The sequence below is a fragment of the Ursus americanus genome, chromosome 30, assembly GCF_024610735.1.
Source record: "Ursus americanus isolate L20-20 chromosome 30, mUrsAme1.1.p, whole genome shotgun sequence".
Lineage (NCBI taxonomy): Eukaryota > Metazoa > Chordata > Mammalia > Carnivora > Ursidae > Ursus > Ursus americanus.
The window spans coordinates 18,184,829-18,205,745 of NC_142156.1; the positions used below are offsets into that span (position 1 = coordinate 18,184,829).

General features: G+C 46.0%; 1 protein-coding gene across 3 annotated transcripts in view; it reads left to right on the plus strand.

The window, feature by feature from the left end:
- The first annotated feature begins 63 nt into the window (after positions 1-63).
- The window catches only part of TMEM120B (transmembrane protein 120B), a 39,862-nt gene continuing 19,008 nt past the window's right edge, over positions 64-20,917 (plus strand). The window contains exons 1-3 of one of the 3 annotated variants that reach the window (XM_045777431.2): positions 64-265; positions 16,799-16,917; positions 18,623-18,739. In XM_045777431.2, the coding sequence (XP_045633387.2) occupies positions 197-265; positions 16,799-16,917; positions 18,623-18,739 (305 nt within the window). In that variant the 5' untranslated portion in view covers positions 64-196. The remainder of the gene's footprint in view (positions 266-16,798; positions 16,918-18,622; positions 18,740-20,917) is intronic. The other 2 variants (XM_045777441.2, XM_045777423.2) reach the window with 2 other exon arrangements.

The window sequence follows — 20,917 nt, forward strand, 5'->3', positions numbered from 1 at the left end:
AGGCCCCGCCTCCCGGCGAGGGGGTGGGGCGGGCGCTGGGGCGGGGGCTGTGACGTCAGGTGCGCGCGTGGCTCCGGCTGCGCAGGAACAGCTGGTATCTCCGAAGGCGGCCGGCGGGCGGACGCGCTAGGGTGCTGGTGGCCGCCCGCGCCACGCTGCGGGAGCTGCCGCCGCCGCCGCCTCGCACCGCCGCACCATGTCCGGCCAGCTGGAGCGTTGCGAGCGCGAGTGGCACGAGCTGGAGGGAGAATTTCAGGAATTGCAGGTAGGGCCGGGCCACCTGGTCGCGCAACTCCTCTACCTGCCGTGCAGTGCCTTCCCCTTCCTGCTAACCCAGCCGGGGCGGTGGGGACCGTCAGGGCCCAGGGGGCTGCCCCTGGCTGGGCACTGGGGGCTGGTGGTCCGCGTGGGCCAGCACCCTCCTATCTCCCAGCACTTCAGTTCTTCATCCACTTGGGGCGCCCGGTCGAAGCTCCCCATTACCTCGCCTTCGCACCGGCTCTTTGCTCCGCGCACCTCCTTCTCTGCAGAAAGTTGGTCTGTGGCCTCTGAGGGGAAGTTCCAGGTGTGTCATGTGGGGGAGGCCCGAGGGGGCCAGATTTGTGCTGGGACTCACAGAACAGCCCAGCCCCCACCTCCGCAGGGGTCTCCCCTAACCGCACCCGTGTCCACCTGCTTTTGGCAGCTCAACTTCTCCTCTATTCTGGCGGGGCAGCCCTCTCTTCTGCAACTACATTTTGAGAGATGTGCTTGGGAACTATTCACCTAGAGCCCCTAGGCTTTCCTCAGGGATTAGGGACTGCTGTTCTGCGTCTTTGGGGCTCTGGAGTCTGTGCCCTCCTTTGTGCCGCTGCTGCAGGCTGAGTTTGGCGTTGTGGATGGCATCTGTCAGTTCTGACAGCCGGGTTGCCTCCCTCAGTGATAGAGGCTGCTCCCAGCCCTCACCCATCTGGCCCACCCTATATGGGGTAGGGTGAGGGCAGATGTAAAAGAGCCCCCTTGAGAGAATGGCACTGCCCCTGGGGGGTCCTGGGAGGAGGAGCTGTTCCTAAAAGAAGGTTCAGAGAGGTCTCAGCTTCCAACTCAGGTGACTAGAGACACCTCATATGAAACCTTGGGGTTGGCCAAGAGGGACTCCTGGACGAGTTTTGGAGATGGGGCTCTTTCCTCTCCAGCTACTAGATTGTGTTTGTTTTCTCTGAAGTTGGATTCTGTTTGCCCGAAATCACATTGCACAGCCACGCGCTTCTTCCTATCCTCGGCTGGAGCAATGACATTTTGCCTGTCCGTGTAGCTCTCATCTCCAGCTGATTGGCCTCTTACAGTGTCCACAGGAGGGGAGAAGAGATTGTCTGTGATGGGTCTTCTCAACCTGAGGCAGTAGGCTCTGATGTTTAAAGAGAGGGGTGCTGCAGAGATGGAGCAGGAAAGTGGGGGTGAGGGGTCTGTTTTAGGCATGAGCAGAGAATAAAGTATCCAGAACCGGTATGCCTTTCTTGGCCTGTGTGGCGTGTGTGGGTTGGTGCCCTCTCCTTCAGGTCTAGGGCTTGGGGCCCACCCAGTTCCCAGGGGATCCTTCTGGCTCCAGTCCCAACAAGAAGATTCAGCTGCTTCTTAACACTTTGTCCTACTGGGCTCTTGGGTCCTGTTCAGCTGTGGAGCCATGGAAGGGGTGTAGGGCCGGGAGTGGGAAAAGAGTTTTACTGTGTGGAGCTTTTGTTCCTGAATTCCTTTCCCTTGCCCTGCCTTACACTAGGAGGAGGAGTTGTCTTAACACTTCAGAGCTGTGCAATTAATGCAATCAACAGCAATTAGATAGCTAGTCTTGGCAGGCACAGCTTGCAAAGGAGACATTTGATTTGTTGTTGTGTTCTTACTTGGTATCTTTGGGGTTCAGGTGTGTGAGGGACAGAGAGGAATTGGGAATTCTGGATTTTGTCCCCTGGTGCACAGCAAGGGCTGAAGAACAGCTGACTGGGGGGAAACCGTGGTGTCCCCTACTCAGTTCCCCAGCAGTGGGGGAACTGGAATGGACTGGGCCTTTGGGGAAGAGGGACCCTGCTGGCCTCAGGCTTTGGTGGACAACTCCCGGATCAGAGGCCAGTGATGGAAGGAAGACCACAGAGTGTCCTGTGAGTCAAGGTCATAGACGGGAGCAAAAACATTGTCTCTATCTTCAATTAATAGATGAGGAAGCTGAAGCTTGAGAATCTAATTCACTCACCTGGGATCACACTGCTCTTCAGTGGTAAAGCTGCTACTAGAACTTAGTACTCTAAATGCTTAGTTGGGATGTCTGTCATTGTGCTGGGACGCCCCTCTCCACATCCCCCAAAATAAATATGAGAGCTTCGAACTCCCAAGATGAAGGTTTCTGGGATATGTGTATGATAAGTAGGGTGTACATTTTCACTGGGTATGTGTTGGACAGACTTGCAGATATGACACATTTATTGGGGAGCAAGGAGGTCACAACAGGTAGGCAGGTGGACAGATTGGAACTAGAAAGGAAGGATGAATTTTTTTTTTTTACCAGAAAATTCCTATCTTAATTTTCCTGTATCTGCCTCAGAATCTGGGATTTGTGGGTTTCATGTCTGTATCTCTCTGATTCTGTCTTTCTTGGGGTCATAGCTAATGTCTCCATGTTTCACCTCTCCTTCCATTTTTCAAATGAAGGGAGGAAAGAGGAAACCTGATTGTCAGACCCTAGAGGATTCAAAAGGTGTTTGGAATCCCCGCACCAGAATAGTCATAATCTCTGGGACTTTCTAGAGGAAAGGATCTGTTTTCTTTTGACTGTGATTTGTATCTGCCAAGGCCTCACTAGACTCAGGGGCAAGGTCAAGTGGCTATGGGGACTTTGGTTTTGGCTGGCTGGGGTTTCAGCCATGCTGGTGAGTTGAGCATCAGTCTGAGACCGGCACATGTTTGGCCCTGTGGCCTGTGGTGTGACCACAGAAGGTCACTTACAGACACTGTGGCAGGTGATTTAATAAGTGTTTCCTGACCTGCATCACTGGAAACCTGACTCCATCCCTCCCCATCCAGGAAGGAGGTGGCCCGAAGAGGCCTTTCCCTAAACCTGACCTCACAGAAATGCAGGGGCCTGGTAGGCCACTGTAGAGATTTTGGCTTTCCTACCAATGAAACGGGCACCCCTCTGGCTGCTGTGTGTAGAATAGACATGAGAGGCACAGGGTAGAAGCAAGAAGGTCAGTATTATTTTATAAAAGCCCTATGAAATAGATCCTGTTATCCCATTTTACAGAGGGAAAATCGTATACCCAAAGTCACATGGCTTGTAACTACTGGAGTCAGAATTCAAACCCAGGCTGTTGAACATCAGGGTCTATACTCTTAACCACTACCTAAGGCAGGTCTGTGCCCTGGGTACACTTTCATAAGCTTTTGTTTCTTTTCCATCTTGCATTGCCTTATGGGTCTCTTTCTTTAGAAGTGCGTTGTGTGGAAAGAACACTGGACAGGGAGTCACGGTTCCTGGGTTCAGGCCCGAGGCCTGCCCCTGTCTAGTATCTAACCTTTAGCAAGCCATCTCTCTGAGCTTGAGTTTCTTTATCTACAAAAACAAAGGCTGACAATAATAACAGTAAGAGCTAACTGTATGATACATGGATTATTCCATTTAATCTAAATGACAACCCTGCTTTATACTGAGGCTAAGAGATGTTAAGTAACTTGAAAGTCATGGAATTTTGCCATTTGAACCCAGGTCTGCTGTGTACATCAGATATTTTTTGGGTTCCTAACACTATGGGCTCCCAAAGTATCTTGAGACTCTTGGCTTTGGGAAGAAACTTTTGAACTTGTGGGGTCTCGTTTCATTTGTACAGTGCTTTATATATGCAATAAATATATATATATATATATGTAATATGTAATATAAATGTATATGCAGTAAAGCACTGTTCTCTTTCTCTCTCTTTCTCTCTCTCTCTCTATATATAAAATGCATATATATAATACGTTAGTCAGGATTCTTAGTTGCAAGTGACAGAAACCCAGTTCAACTGTCTTTAAGCCAAAAAAAAAGGAGTTTATTGGCTCATATATTGAGAAGGCCGCTGACAAAAGGGCTTCAGGCCAGGGTGGATCCAATGATGTTTCTGTGTGTCTGTTTCTTCTTCTTCCTTTTTTTAAAGATTTTATTTATTTATTTATTTTAGAGAGAGAGAGCGAGCGAGAGAGCGAGAGAGCATGCACGTGCGCTCAAGTCGGGGGAGGAGCAGAGGGAGAGGGACAAGCAGGCTCCGAGCTGAAGGCGTGGCTCGATTCCAGGACACCTAGATCATGACCCTAGCCGAAACCAAGAGTTGGACACATAGCCTACTAGCCACCCAGGCACCCCCTCTCTGCTTCTTCTATATCAGCCTTATTCTCAGGAAGTCTCTCCCATGTTGTGGCAAAGATGTGCACTGGCAGCCCCAGGCTGACCTCTACCAGCTTAGCGAATCTGGCTGAAACAGAACATCTTTTTCCTGGTAGTTGCAGCAGGAGTCCCAGGGCCAACTCTCATTGTCCTGACTCAGGTCACATGATTATCCCTTTCTTAACCAGTCACTGTGGCACAGATTGGCTGGGCCTTGGTTACATGTCTCCCCTGGAGCCCAGGACTGAAATGAGGGCCACACAAACCATACGAAATAAGAATGAGGGAGGGATAGTCTTATAAAGGAAAATGAAAATACCGGTAGTAAAAAAAGAAAGAGGGATGCTGGACAGGCATTTTTCGGGGCGTGGGGTAATAGAAACAGTCTATATCTGTAATTCCCAGACTGTGTCAAGGTACCCCCAGGGAGCTTCATCACGCTCCGAGGGACACTATGGGATAATCACAGTTTTCCAGGGAAACACAATGACGTCTGTCATACACCGCTTAAACTGCCAGCTTGGGGTAGTTCACGCTTGCACGTTAGATCACACGACATTCTTTTTGATGTCATATCTTTGTAAAGTTAGGTTTTTAGTGATCTATGATTAAAATCAAGTACTGTGTGAAAATCGTGTGGAAAGAGAAATGAGGGTGACAGTGTCCAATCTGATTCCAAGGCTTGAGACTTTTGTGCAGAGCCCAATAGACGCGCACATTCCATTAGTAAATAATTTTGGTTATTTCGGAATGAAATAAAAAATGTCTTTGTCAATTTCTTCATATTCTTTTTTTTTCCTCCCAAAGGGCTACTAAGTTGTTAGAACATAAATACTTTTCAATTATTTGGCCTGAGGTCTGTGGAAAGTGTACTGAGACGCAAAGGGCACGGTGAACCAGCAGAGTCTGCGAACCTCTGTTTTATGTCCTAGATTGTGGTGGTGTTGACACAATTGTATACATTTGTCAGAATTCTTTGAGTTGTATACCTGAAAGTTGATGAATTGATATGTAAATTATACCTCAATAAAACTGATTTTCAAAAATAAACCAGTATATGGCCTGTTACATATACCTCATCTCCTAACCCCTTCAGAGGTGAGGAAGCTGAGATACAAAGAGCTTATATGACTTAGCTAAGAAGCGACAGACTCTGGATATGAAGAGTTAGGTTCTCCTGCCTCCCAAATGTCTGACACCCGCGTCTAATACCCACACTTGCTGCTCCTGTAACACATCGCGGATCAGTCCTGACTCAGGATTCTTTCCAGTACAGAATTGATGCCGTTTCGGTAAAGTCAACTTGCCATCCTTAGTGGTGTTTTCATGGTGATGAGTCTTAGTGAAGTATACTCAGCATCCAGAAGTCTTTATTTGAACTTGAGTCCTTGTAAAGAGAATTATGTAAATGTAATCTCTCAAAAACTTGCCACGAGCGGAGAGCACTGCTCTCAGGCACCATGTTTTGGTGGTGGCCTTGCCTCTGTTGCATCCTGTGGGGTTGTCCACCAACTTGGCAATGCTTCTGGGCCGGACCCCTGTCTGAAAATGCCATGCGGTTCCATCGCTGGCAGTTCTTGCAATAAATGTGGACTTGGGTTGTGACTCCCCAGTTCTGGATCTTTTGATTTAGCCAAGTGGTGTTGAGCAGGTGGTTCCAGATGTTTCACAGCCATGCTGAGACCTGGAGTCATTAACCTCATCTTCCCACTGGGGCAGAGCTTGGGGCCTCAGAGAACAGGAGAGGCAGCAGATTGCCTAAGCCTCCAACAGAAGCTCTCTTGTTTGTGTCTTCTATACGTGGTATAAAAGGATGGTAATTAGCTGTGTAGGAGAGGAGGTATGGGCATCCCAGCTCACAGAGCCAGTGTTAGTGCTTCTCTCTCTCCCTCTCTTGTAATCCATCCTGTATGGTTAGAAGTAGTACATATCCACAAAGTTAAATATTCAAGTAGAGATGCTGAAGAATTTTCAGAACACTTGTTTGTAACAGCTAAATACTGGAAACCTAATGTTCTTCCGAATGGATAATTCCACTGAACTTCCATAGAGTGGGGTATGGTGAGCAGAATGAATAAACTAGAGCTGCGTGTGTCAACAGGGATAAATGTGTTTGAAAGAAGAGCAACATTGAGTGGAAAGTTGCAGAGACATATATAGTATGAAATGTAGGATAAAGTTAAAAACATTCAAAACAATACTACGTATTGCTTGCTGATACATGTTTATATAGTACAAGGGACTGATATGGGCCAGATTCACTATGGTGGAGATTGGGCAGGACCCTGGTGAGAAGCAAATGACTCTCCCAGAAGGGTCTCACTGAAAGGAGTTTAAAGAAGGGACTATTTAGGGGTGCCTGGGTGGCTCAGTTGGTTAAGTGACTGGCTCAGGTCCTGGGATCGAGCCCTGCATCGGGCTCCCTGCTCAGTGGGGAGCCTGCTTCTCCCTCTCCCTCTTGCCTGCTTGTGCTCTCTCTCTGTCAAAAAAGTGAATAATATCTTTTAAAAAAGAAGAAGGAGAAGGAGAAGAAGAAGGAGAAGAAGAATAAGAAGACTGTTTACAGAGGTGTGGCAGTTTAAGGGTAAGGCCCCTAGAGCTGGGGCCAGTCTTGTTCTGACAGGGACAGAGGGAGGGGAGCCATCACCAGAGCTTGGCCAAAGCCTGTTGTTGGGGAAGGAGAGCAGCAGGACAGGAGCTGTCATGGTTGAAGGCTGCGGCAAGGCAGAGGAGGCAGGAGGAACAAACGCCCCAGCTTCTCTTCCCACTGTGCATCCTATTGGCTAAACCCGAGCGGGAGGCAGGGTAAAGGAGTTCAGGAGATGCAGTCCATAGGGGTCAGCTTCCTCGGGCACAGAGAAAGAATTGATCTGGGGTGAGGATGGGGGCCGAAATAACCAGCAAAGGGGTTCCCCTCTTTGGGGGCAGAGGATAGGAATACCATCTAGAAAGAATACTTAGGGGGCTTTTAACTCTCTGTGCACTATTATTATTTCTTAAACTGAGGATGAGAATATGGGTGCTGATGTTTATTTTCTATCAATTATATGATTTTCTGTCTTTTTTTGTATGCCTGAAATATTTCATAATAAAATGAGCAGGAGACCAAAAAGTAACCCAAGATTACCAAAAGGCTTTTAAAGAAAAACAGCTCTGGGATGCCTAGCTGTCTCAGTCGGAGGAGCATGTGACTCTTGATCTTGGGGTCGTGAGTTCGAGCCCCATGTTGGGTGTAGAGATGACTTAAATAAATAAAACTGAAGGAAAAGAAAAAAAAAGGCAGCTCTGTGGGTTCACTGTCAGTCATTTACATGATTGTGACCGTGCAGATACTATTTGCTACAGAATCGAGTAGTGTACTATGCTTGTATTTTCTCTTTTGGAGATTTTAATTAAATTTATATAGTTAGCATTTGATTCTTTACTGGCAATCCTTGCTTATAATTAGCCTCTTTTTTTTTTTTTTTTTTAACCGCTTGAAGCTCCATCCTTAGATAGTCTATCAAGTGTGTTTCTTTTCTTTGGCCTTGAACTAGACAGGTTAGGGGATGGGGGGTTTTGCTTTGTGCTCCCGAATGGAGTGCTTTCTTCTGCAGCTGCGTGTCTGCTTTGGTGCCCCCAGCACTCTGGGTTATTTTTAGAGGTAGCAACTTGATGTGGGAGTCAATCACATTTAATACGCTGGTACTCCCTGCACCGTGTGCAGAGTGCCGACTCCCAGTGTTTGGTGTTTCCCATGTTCCAGTCCACTGCTGCCAAGTTCAGAAATAAAAATAGTGGTTTGGCAGTTTGTCATTTTCTTTAAAAGTGAAACATACATTTACCATATGACCAGCAATTCCATTCCTAGGTATCTACCCAAGAGAAATGAAAATAGGTCTACACAAAGCTTTGTAGGTGTTCACGGAAGTGTTATTTATCATAGCAAAAAGTGAAAATAACTGGAATGTCCAACAACAGGTGAATGGATAAATGACGCGTGATGCATCTATACCAAGTTTTTATTGTTAAGTAGCAGTAAAAACATAGTAATACGTGCTTCCCCCTACTATCCCCCTACAGCCTTGCGGTGAAACCTTTCATAAGCCAGAATGACGTAAAGCGAAGAGTATCCCCTACTTTCTGAAAGTTCGAGTTACACTACTGCTTTTTCGAAAGACCTCCATTTTGCTAACCAAAAGCGATCTGAAGAGAATTTTCACTTTTATGAGAAAAGCCATTACTTTACTAAGGGCGGTCTTTCGTAAAAGCAAAATGGCATAACACGAACTTTCAGAAAGCAGGGATACTTGTGTACGCTACGACATGAATAAACCTCGAAAACGTGATGCTAAGTGAACGAAGCCAGGACCCAAACCGCATATTGTATGACTCCATTTATATGAACTCTCCAGAAAAGACAAATCCATAGGGACAGAAGATAGGTTAGTGTTTGCCAGGGGCTTGGAGGGAGGGGAGTGGGGGAGTGGTGAGTGCTGTCATAGACTTGAGGGATCTTACTGGGTGGTGGAATGTCCGAAAACTGGCTGTGGCAATAGTTGCATAGCTTGGCAAATATATAAGCATCACTGAACTGTACACATACGATGAATGAATTTTGTGGTATGTGAATTATACCTCAAAGTTGTTTAAAAAAATGATGGCTTAGGTTTTTGGTTTGTAGAAAAACACCCAACTTGATTGTTCAGAGATCTACATTTTTTTTTAAGATTTTATTTATTTATTTGACAGAGAGAGACAGCCAGCGAGAGAGGGAACACAAGCAGGGGGAGTGGGAGAGGAAGAAGCAGGCTCCCAGTGGAGGAGCCTGATGTGGGGCTCGATCCCAGAACGCCGGGATCACTCCCTGAGCTGAAGGCAGACGCCTAACGACTGAGCCACCCAGGTGCCCCATAGAGATCTACATTTTTAGGTGCCTGTTTAGTTACTGTCTTGATGGAGGATTCATTCGACAAGGCTCCAGCTCCTTGTTTTTGGTGTCTTCAGGATGATAGTGCCCAAGGCAAGAGGTTGGTACTAATGAGTCCCAAGATTTGTGGCTTCTCTTCTTACCTGATGTGGTTGACTTTGCCCAGAAGGAAAACTGTTCTTTCGCGTTGTAATCTAGATTCTGACACTTGCCTCTGAAATGAAGACATTCAATCCAAACTGGCAAAACCAAACAGAATAAAACAGCATTTATTTGTTTATGTAATTGGGAAGTCAAAGGTATACCACCTTCAGGTGTGAGTCGACCCAGGGGCTCAAATGAAACCATCAGGGCTCAGCCTTCATCTCACTCTGCCCTCTTTTCCCGTCAGTTGGATTCATGCTCAAGCAAGACAGCTCCATTAACTCTGGGCTCACATGAGCTCTTCCTCCTTCAAACTACTGGAAGAAGAGCTTCTCTTTTTCAGCAGTTCTGGTAAAAGCTCCCCCCCTGCCCCAGCTGAGTTTTGTTGGTTTTGAATGCCCGTCCCTGAATCAGCCGCTTGGGTCCAGAGGCTGATGTTCTGATTGGCCAGGCCCAGGTCGTATGCCTTGGAACCTGGGGGGGGTTCAATCCCATTCCTACCCAGATTTCAGTAACTGAGTGTGGGGAGGGCTGGATTTCCAAAGAGACTATGGAGACATTAACCAGAAGGGGAATGGCTGCCTAGTTGGCAAAAACAACAGAAGGCTTCCATATGGTGATCAGTTCCATTTCAGGCTACAGGTTCAAGGCTGACTGGATGAAAGCCAGGACTGGATTGCTGCAGTGGCTCATCCTGCTCCTGGAAGAACCGTTTCAAAGCACAGGTCTCATTGAGGGTCTTCTGAAGACACCCTCGTGTGCAGAGGATAGCAGGGATTCCAAGGGAGGACAAGAATTGTATTCCCTACCCCACCTCCCAGAACCACCCATGGACAGTGCCTCAAGAGACAGCTGTTGTAAAATGGTGCAACTGCTCTGGAAAATGGTATGAATATTAAATGTTGAATTACTATTTGATCTCGCAATCCCACTTCTGGGTATTTCCCAAAAGAACTGGGAGCAGGGACTCCGAACATACTTATACACCCAAATGTTCATAGTAATGTTATTCACAATAGCCAAGATATGGAAGCAGCCCAAGAGTCCATCGAATGATGAATGGATAAAGAAGATGTGGTCTGCATATACAATGGAATAGTATTCAGCCATAAAAGAGGATGAAATCTTGCCATTTGGAACGATGTCGATGGAGCTAGAGGGTATTATGCTAAGTGAAATAAGTCAGAGAAAGACAAATACCATATGATTTCACTCATATGTGGAATTGAAGAAACAGAACAAGCAAAGGGAAAAAAGAGGCAAATCAAGAAACAACCTCTTAAGTATAGAGAACAAACTGATCGTTATCAGAGGAGAGGGGAGTGGGGAGATGTGTTAAATAGGTGATGGTGGTTAAGGAGGGCATTTAATGAGCACCGGGAGATGTATGGAACTGTTGAATCACTGTATTGTACACCTGAAACTAATGTAACACTGTATGTTAACTATCTGGGACTTTGAAAAAATATAATCACTTATCTCCCCCTACCCCCCAAAAAAGCTCCCTGCATTTTCTTCCCAAAATATTTCTGCAAAATCAGACATAAATTTTGAAGAACTAGAAGGGTTCACATGCTGTATGATTCAGTTAAACTATATTCTCTTCTGTTTGGCTTTCAAAAAAAAAAAAAAAAAGACAGGTAATATATGGTTCTACTTGTGTAAAGTACCTAGAGGGTCAAATTCATAGACAGAGTAGGATGGTGGTTGCCAGGGGCTGGGGAAACAGAAAATGGAGTTATTATTTGATGGGTTTGGAGTTACAGTTGGGATGATGAAAAAGTTCTGGAGATGGATGATGGTGATGGTTTCACAATGATGTGAACATATCTAATACCACTGAATTGTACACTTAAAATTATTATTTTCATTTTTAAAAAAAGATTTTGTTTATTAGAGCATGAGCAAGAGGGGCAGAGGGAGAAGCAGACTCCCTGCTGAAACAGGGAGTCCGCCTCGGGACTTGATCCCAGGACTCCGGGATCATGACCTGAGCTGAAGGCAGTCACTTAACCGACTGAGCCACATGGGTGCCCCTACACTTAAAATTTATTAAGATGGTAATTTTTATATGTGTTTTATTAAAATTAGAAAAAATTTAGAAATTTTAAATGATTAAAATGGTAAATTTCATATGTATTTTACCACAGTTAAAGAGAGAGATTAAGAGGTAGCTGTCTGGAGAAAAGTTAAGATCTAAGAAATAATTGATAACCTTCCTACTGCTTGTGGGACTGGTATGAGGTGGAATCCACAGAGTCTGGGCATGGGTGAGGAATGTCCTGGGAGTGGAGAGTATGTCACACTAAGGGCCCTGTTTCTGACTCTCCCCACACCTCCCCCCCAATCCCACATTGTCCTCCTCAGAGCTGACAAATTCTCAGTCTGTAACTAAAGACAAGAGTGGACCAGATGCATGGTCTCCAATATAGGATCTCCCTGGGAAGTGGCTCTAGCTGATGGCAGAGAGAAAGAACCAAAGGGGAGCAGAAGGGACTGCATATGCAGGGAACAAAATTGTGGGAAGGCTCACGGACTTCCTATCCCTACTGATCTGATGCCTTTGGATTGAGCAGAAAATATGACCAGCAGAGATTAGAGAAGTGCTGTAGAAAAGTAGATGTCATTGAGTATTGGTGAAGTGTCGACATAAGCTGTAGGTGGGAGTGTAAATTGGTACAGCCACTCTGTGGGCAGTTTGCCAAGATCTATTAAAACTGAAACAAGGCTGGGGCGCCTGGGTGACACAGCGGTTAAGCGCCTGCCTTCGGCTCAGGGCGTGATCCCAGCATTCCGGGATCGAGCCCCACATCAGGTTCCTGCGCTATGAGCCTGCTTCTTCCTCTCCCACTCCCCCTGCTTGTGTTCCCTCTCTCGCTGGCTGTCTCTATCTCTGTCAAATAAATAAATAAAATCTTTAAAAACAAACAAACAAAAAAAAAACTAAAACAAGGCTGTACACTCTGACCCAGCAATCCTTCTCTTCCCTAGAGAGTTGGTTGTGTGTATACCCAGGGAGGCAGTGCAAGGATAATAGTCAATGTTCCATTGTTGGTTATAGGCAGAGACTGGAAACAACCTAAATATCCAGCAATAGGATGATGCCATAAGCTGTAGTATGTCCATAGCATGAAATATTCCATAGCCCTAAAAAGAATGAAGTATATCTATACATTCTTATGTCGGTAGATCTTCAAGACATATTGTTGAGTGAGAAAAAGAAACCTGTGGCGTCATATCTATATTCTGATACTGTTAATATATTTTTAAAAATCAAAAGTATGTGCTTTAGGATATAAGCTAAGCTGCTATAACAAAGAGATCCCCAAATTAAAAAAAAAAAAAGGTTTAAACGAGGCAGCATTTTTCTCATGTAACAGTCCAAAGGGAGGTGTGGTCCAGAGTAAGTGGTGTTCAGTTATGTGTTGCTATATATAGCAACAATAATTACATTTTGCTCATGGATTCTGTGGGCCTTGAGTTTGGACAGGGCATAATGGGAATGGCTCGACTGTGCTCTATGATGTCAGAGGCCTTAGCGGGGAAGACTTGAATGGCTGGGAGTAACTTACATGGCTGTGGCTGGAATCATCTGGAGGTTTCTTTACCCACACATCTAAACATCTAAGCTGAAATGACAAGAATGTTTGTCTTAGTTGGGACTATTGATCAGAGTCCCTACATGTGACTTCTCAATGTGGTTAGGATTTCCATACAGCATGGTGGCCTAAGGGTAGTTGGAGTCTTTGCTGTAAAAGCAAGTGTTCCAGCAAATAAGGCAGAAGCCACATGGCCTTAAATGACTTTTTTCTCAGAGACTGTAGTGTTGCTCCTGCCATATTTTATTGGTCAAACCAGCCACAAGCCTGTCTGTGTTTAAGAGGTGGGAACAGAGAGCCCACCTGTTTATGTGAGGAGTGCTAAAGGATGGGTGATCATGTTTTAAAACCACCACAGGTGGGAAGCTCTGTCACATGAGGTCACCCGAGGTTGGTTTGGCTGAGGAAGGGACATTGGGCTTTGCCATTGACATCATGTGGCTTCCATCTCTGGTTTCAAGGTAACTGCACCTGTTGTCGCCGTATCCCTGCCAGGGAAATGGACAGTGGAGGACAAGCAGCTCCTTACAAGATGTGGTTCAGAACCTACACACATCACTTCTACCTGCATCCCTTTGGCTAACTCGTCGTCCTGCTGCTACACATAGCTGCAAGGGAGGCTGGGAAATGTCTGTTAGTGGGTGGCCACGTGCCTAGCTACTACTCAGTGGGGTCCTGTTACTAAAGGAAGTAAAGGAGAGTAAGTACTAGGAACAACTCATTTTTGCAAGTGTGTATTTTTCATATATATGTGCATATATATATATAGAAATAGGTCTATATAGAATATAGAAATGCATAGATAAGTAGACTACAGTCTGGAAGAATACATAGACGGAAGTCTAAAGAAAGTGGTAACAGTAGTTATCTCTGGAAAAAGGGGAAAATACAGGATGTGGGATATTCATAGCCACCTCCAGCCATAGCTGTAGTGTTTTAATTTTTAACGAGGATAATGTCTTCATGTTTTACTTAAGAAATTAAATATTAATTTAAATCCAAGAGGGCCTGGTGAGCATCTGGCTGCTGATGTTGCAGTCTTGATCTTATCTTTCTGTGGTGGGACCCAGCACCAGAGAGTGCCAGGAGGCAGCATGGTCCTTTATCTTCCAGGGGCCTCAGCTGCTGTTACCAGGGACTCTTGGTTCAGAAGCCCCACCTGCTCAAAGCCTTGGGAGCTCTCTGCCCCCATCCTTCCTGTCCCGTTCCGGAGGGTTTCCTTTATTACTAGCAGATGAGTTGAACATAGAGGGCCAAGGAATTCAAAAGGGAGTAAATCACACTGCACTGTCTTACTTGTTAATTACAGATAGGAAGCTGGCCACTGTAAATGGAGAAAGCAGTGGGCAGCAAGCAATCAAAGTTAACATCACAGACACTGTGTCCCTCCTGATAGACACCGAGGACACAGCATCACTTTAATGGCATTTCTGCCCCAAATGCATAACCAGAATTCACTGATGAGGAAATATCTGACAAACCCAGGTGGGAGGGACATTCTTCAAAACAACTGGAATGAACCCTTTAAAAACATCCATGTCATGAAAGACAAAGAAAAGTTGAGGAACTGTTGTAGACTAAAGGAGCCTAAAGATACGATGATTTGATCATTGTACTACGGATATATAAGAGAATGCCATGTCCTTTTTTAAAAAAGATTTTATTTATTTATTTGAGAGAGAGTGAGCAGGAGTGGGGAGAGCAGTAGAGGGAGAGGGAGAAACAGGCTCCCCACTCAGCAGGGAGCCTCACCCCAGGTTCGATCCCAGGACCACAGGATCATGACCTGAGCCAAAGGCAGATGCTTACCCGACTGAGCCACCCAGGTGCCCTGAGAATGTCGTGTTCTTCACAGATATGCACTGAAGTATTTAAGAGTAAAGAAGCTTGTTGTCTGTGACCAACTCCCAAATGGTTTAGAAAGGAGTAGGCAAACTTTTTTTGGCAGAAAGGCTAGGTAACGAGGATTCTAGGCTTTGGCGGGCCATATGGTCTGTGTCACAACTACTCACTGTGCAGTTGTAATGCCGGAGTAGCCACGATAATATGTAAATGAATGGGTGTGGCTGTGCTCCAATGAAGTTTATTTATGGATACCGACGTTCCAGTTTCATATACTTCTCACGTGTCGTGAAATACTCTTCTTTTGATTTTTTTTTTTCAACCAGGCAAAAACCATTTCTAGCGTACTGCCCATACAAATTCTGGTGGCTGGAGGTTTGGCCTGTAGGTTGTAGCTCACTGACGGCTGATATAGAAAAAGAACACACACACACACACACACACACACACAGACGGAGTAAAGCAAGTATGTATGGCATAATGCCAACATAGTGAATCTGGGTGAAGGGCATAGGGGAGTTCTTCATATTCTTCTTACAATTCTTCAGCAAGTTTGAAATTATTTAAAAATAAAACGTTACATGAAAGACGTGATTTTCTTCTCCGGGGACCCAGGAAGGAGAGAGTGAGGATGGTGTGTGAATTCAGGAAACCAAACCCTCTCATCTCAGGGTCAGGGGAGACTTGCTCAAAGTTTTCTTTGATGTTGTTCCTAATTGTTATCTATTCACTTCATTGCCTTCACATCTTTATTTTCTGGCTTGACTGTCATATCTAGAGACCCCTCTTGGCACACGTGAGTGTTTAGGCTCTGGTCTCACCCTTTGACCATCCCCTTTTTTTCTGCCTCTGGTAAATACATTTCTCTACCACCCATGAAAACAGACACCTTAAATATGTTCATTGGATTATTGTTTCTAATTTCATCGTCTCTGTCCCTCATATTGTTTCCTCCACATTACTGGTGCTTGTCTTAGATTACCAGAACTCTAGAGGGAAGGGGTTGTTCTGAGCATATGGTGTAATGTTGGGGGAGGTGTGCTGGGCAGCATGATGGAGAAGTTGCAGTATTCATCCTCCTTGCCTTGGGGTAAAGCCTGTTGTATTTCCCCGGGGCTTGTGGCCCTGAATGGTTATTTCCAGAGCCTCGGGGTAGGGAAGGCTGGCTTTAAAGGAAGAGGTGCGTCCTTTTCTTAGTTGACATAGCAAGAACTGTCTTCATTGCCAGGATCAGAAACCCAACTCAAACTGGCCTAAGTGAAAAGGAATTTATTAATTCATATCACCGAGAGCCTTGCATTCAGACCTGGTTAGATCTAAGGGCTGAATTGATGCCGTGAGAATTCTGTCTTGCACTGCACTGAAATTCTGTTTTCCTGTTAGGCTTCATTTGCTCAGCAGCCCCAGGTGCACTTTCTACCAGATTAGCAAACCGAGCAGGAGGGCGTTTCTAAACCAATACTTCTAAACCAGAGTCCCAGGGCTGACTCTTATTGGCCCAGTTTGAGCCATGTGTCTACCTCTGAACCAGTCAGTGGCTGGGGGGACTGGAGGTTATTGATTGGCCAGGCCTGGATCACATGACCGCTGTTGGCATGGAGACTGTTAGCTCTCCTCAAACCATCTGGACCAAGAAGAGGTTGAGGAGAGGTGGCCTCTCAGAGGCATATTTGGTTGCTATTGCTATTAGGAAGGATGGAACCGGGGTAGGAGAAAAAAAGCATAGTTCTTACACAAGTGCTGTGCCTTGCTACCTACCCTACTTCCAGTCCTAGTTGTCTAAGCCACATCTTTGATAGTGGTAGCTGTACGTCATCTCAGCTGTCCAACTGACTTCCACAGTCACGTCCAACTGTGAAAAATGACCCATTCACCTTCTCCCATCCACCCTGCTTGGGCTCTTCCATCCCTCAGGAAACCCACAGGATCTACAAGCAGAAGCTGGAGGAGCTGACCTCACTCCAGACTTCGTGTAGCAGCTCCATCAGCAAGCAGAAGACGCGTCTGAAGGACCTAAAGCACGCACTCCAGAGGTAGGCGACGCTGAGCTCCCTGGGTTCTAAGGGACAGAAACCCAACTCAAAGCTGGCTGAAGCAGAGAATGGACATTTTAATGGAAAAAAACAGAAGTAGCTTCAGACATTACTGGATCCAGGGGTCGAAAGTTGTTTTTAGGAATCTGTTGTCTCTCCCCCCGCCCCCACTTCTAAATTCTGCCTTTCTCTAGATTGGCTTCACCCTTAGCTGAGCGTCCCCCCCGACTGAGATGCCTACCGGCAGTGCCAGACTTATATCTTCCAGACTTACATCCTCCAGCCTTGCTTTCTATTGGTTTGGTTTGGTTACCCAGCAGAATAACTTGTTTTTCAGTGAAAGTTCTGGGTGTGATCCTAGTTGGCTGAAATTGGTCACGTGCTCGTTTGTGAACCAATCACTGAGACTCTGGTTAGGCAAGACTAGGTCATACACTTAACTTATGGACCTGGGGGATGGGACAGCCTTACTGGAACTATATAGAGGGGGGAAAGAGGAGGAGAGGTAGTTTTCCAGAGGAAAGTTGTTATAGGTCTTTGGTGGAGGTGGTAGAAGTCTGGCATCCCCAGAGGGAAATACTTAAGCTCACGACTTAGTTCAGTTCTTGAGGCCACGATCGTATGTTCACTTCTTAGTCCTCATGTCTTCATGGTTTGGGAAGTGCTCTCATCCCCCGTAGGTGAAGGAGTCCAGTGGCTGCTGTGATCCCCAGGCAGGCAAGGAGACCGAGGCTCTGAGTGACTTATCCCAGTTGACTTAGCTAAGTCTCCACACCATAGTGTGTAACTCTTGGTCAATTCTTCCCTTCCCTTGTGGACAATTTTTGCAAACATTACTGATTATATTCCTAATCTTGGGTGACCATTTTGGAAATGGAGGCCCATTAATCATGGAGTAAGAGTGTGGATGGTTCTGTGTAATGACATCGCCACTCTTGGAAAAACATATCTTACTGATGGTAAGACTCAATAGTCTTTATCAGTCTAGGATTTTTCAACCCTGGTACTGTTGATAATTGGGCTGCAGGGTCTGTCTTGTGTGTTCTAGGATGTTAAGCGGCATCCCTGGCCTCTACACCCTAGATGCCAATAGAACCCTCCACCCCTGTTTGACAAACAAAATGTTCCTAGGTGTTGCCAAGTATCCCCAATTGAGAACCATTGGGTTAGAAGGTTGACCCAAGAGGACACACCTACTATTCTGAGAGGGTGTCCACTGGCTTGTTTTTCTAGTTTTGAGAGTTAAATATCACCAAGGAAAAACAGTGATCAGTTGGTTGCTAATACTTTTAAAGCATTTTCTTGTCTGCCCTTCTAGTAATGTTCACACTCTTCTTTTAGAAGAGTCAGAAGCATGGTATTGCCTCTAGAGGTCCATTGAGCTCATACTGTGTATCAAGGATCATTCTAAATGTGTTATATTTGGTGTACTCACTCAGTCCTCACAGTATTGTCCATGAGGTAGGCTTGATGCTACCCCTGTTTTTCAGGTATGGAAAATGAGGCAAAGAGGTAAAAGGACTTTCCCAAGGTCACAAGGCTAGCAGGGACCCAGTGTCAAACCCACAGGGTGCAGAGGGAGAATTGAGGTTGTAAGAAGCATCGAGATAGAAAGATGGGAGGGCAGTGCCCAGAGCTCCCACATTCTTCCTCCATTCTGAGTAACAGCCCTGCTTCTCCTATGCCCACACCTCTGACCAAACAGGTACAAGAAGCATGCCAGTCGGGAGGAGGCAGAGCTCATTCAGCAGATGAGTGACAACATCAAGGAGCGGCAGAATATCTTCTTCGACATGGAGGCCTACCTGCCCAAGAAGAATGGGTAGGAGCTGGGAACTTATTGCACCCCTGCTGTGGGCAGACGCCCAGGCTTAGAGTACTTGGTCTGTGTGACTCCCACCTCCCTGCTGGAGCTTGGGGTTGAGGGGAAAGAAGGGAAGCAAGGGCAGAAAAGAGAAGGAGTCTTCCTCATACGTTCGTCCATGGAACAGGAGGGGATCTCAGAGTGACCTTCCTGGTGACTGTCAGAGGGCTTTTGCGAGGAACTAGGTACAAGATCTGGCTTCTAGCACCTGCCACATGCCTGGTGCCACCCGAGGTTAAGAGGAAAGATGTTTTCTCCCAAAGAACAAACATTTATTTATTTTATTTTTATTTTAAATTCCAGTATAGTTAATAGACAGTATTATATTAGTTGCAGGTGTACAATAGAATGATTCAACACTTCCATACATCACCCAGTGCTCATCACAAGTGCCTTCCTTCATACCCGTCACCTTGTTCACTCCCCCCACCCCCTCGCCTCTGGTAACCATCAGTTTGTTCTCTGTAGTTAAGAGTCTATTTCTTGGTTTCTCTCTCTCTCTCTATTTTTTTTTCCTTTGAGAACAAACATTTATTTAGCGCCTGCTGTATGCCTAGCATTGTGCTGGGGGCTCTTGAATTGTCTACAGCTTGGTGAGTCAGAACCAGGTATCCAAATTCTACAAGGTTCAAAGACATTAGGGGGTGTTTTGCTCAGGCGACAGCCCAGGTTTGGATGTGAACACTCTGACTCCAGAGCTTGTGTTCTTTCTGTCTTCCTCCTTCGGAGAAGTCCCATTTCCTCCCTCAAGTGACATCACTGCCACCTGTCCCAGAGCGAGATCAGACAGTGTTGTATCGAAACCTGAGGTGGGCTGCTAAGTGCGCTCCCATCACTGCCCTGTGGCCCTTTCTCCCGCTTTGGCCTAGCACTGAGTCAGAGCTCCCCTGTCAGGAGGCTTACTAGCCCTTTTACACTTGAAGCCATTCCTCTTGGCTTCTCCTCTTTTGCCATATTTGGTGAAAAATTCCCTGAGTTGGGTGGTGAAAATTTTCCATAGAATGAAACCGCATGACCTTTTTTACAACGCGGCTCAGAGCCACTTTCCCAGCTCCAGTCTCCTCTGTGCATTTTATATCAGTTGGCAAGCTGTGGATTACAAATGACAGAAAGCCCAACTCAAAATGCTTACAAAAAATAGGCGATCTATTGGCTCATGTAACTTAAAGGTGCGGATGTTGCTGTGGGTCTGGCTGGATCCTGCTTCAGTATCAAATGATATTGTTAGGCTGTATCATGAGCTTTCCTTTTACTCCCTTTGCCATGTGTGTTTTGTTCTTAGGGAGACTTTTCTCTCCAAGCTGGCCCCAGGAGCTCTGGGTTTGCTTTCTTCCAGTTTAGCAGTTCCAGTAGAGAAAGCCTCTTTGTTTCTTAGTAGTTCTGGGAAAAGTCCCAGGACTGAGTCTCATTGGCCTGTGACCGGTGTGTCACATATGACCCTTATTGACCCAATCAGGAGGATGCACTGCTCTGATTGGCTAAGCCTGGGTCCTGTGCCTTAGCCTAGGACCTGGAAGGAAGAGATTCTCTGAAAGGAAATGTCACCGCTCTTTCAGGAAGTAGGGACTGTATCGCAAGGCAAAAAGAACTTTATGTTCTTTTTACACCTGTGTTCCAGTTACACCAGACCGGAAATGCCCCTAGAATTTACTCAGAGTGAGAAAGTAGACTTTTCCATTTGCTTTTTTCCTCTCAACCTTCTACTCATCCTTCAAAGCCCAGTTCAGATGTTACCAACGTGATGAAGCCTTTCCAAAACCCCTTTCCCTCTGTAGAATTACACCTTACCTCCCCCGAGATTTCGTAACCCTTTACTTGCACCTTTATTAGTGCCGTTAAAGTACAGGCTATTGTAACAAAAGCCCAATGATATGGGGGCTCAAACAAGGGGGAGGTTTCTCTTCTCATACATAGCAGTCCAGAGGTGAGTGGACCAAGAGTGGCGGGCTCATGGAGTCACCTAGGGACTCGGGGTCCTTCCAGCTCCAGCTCACTGCTTCACCACCCTTCAGGGAGTTGTCCCCATCTGCATCCCCAGAGCTGGCTCTCACCATCACATCCTCAGGAAGTGGAGGGCAAGCAGATGCTTTTTACCAAAAAAAAAAAAAAAAAAGAAAAAAAAAAGCCATTTCCAGG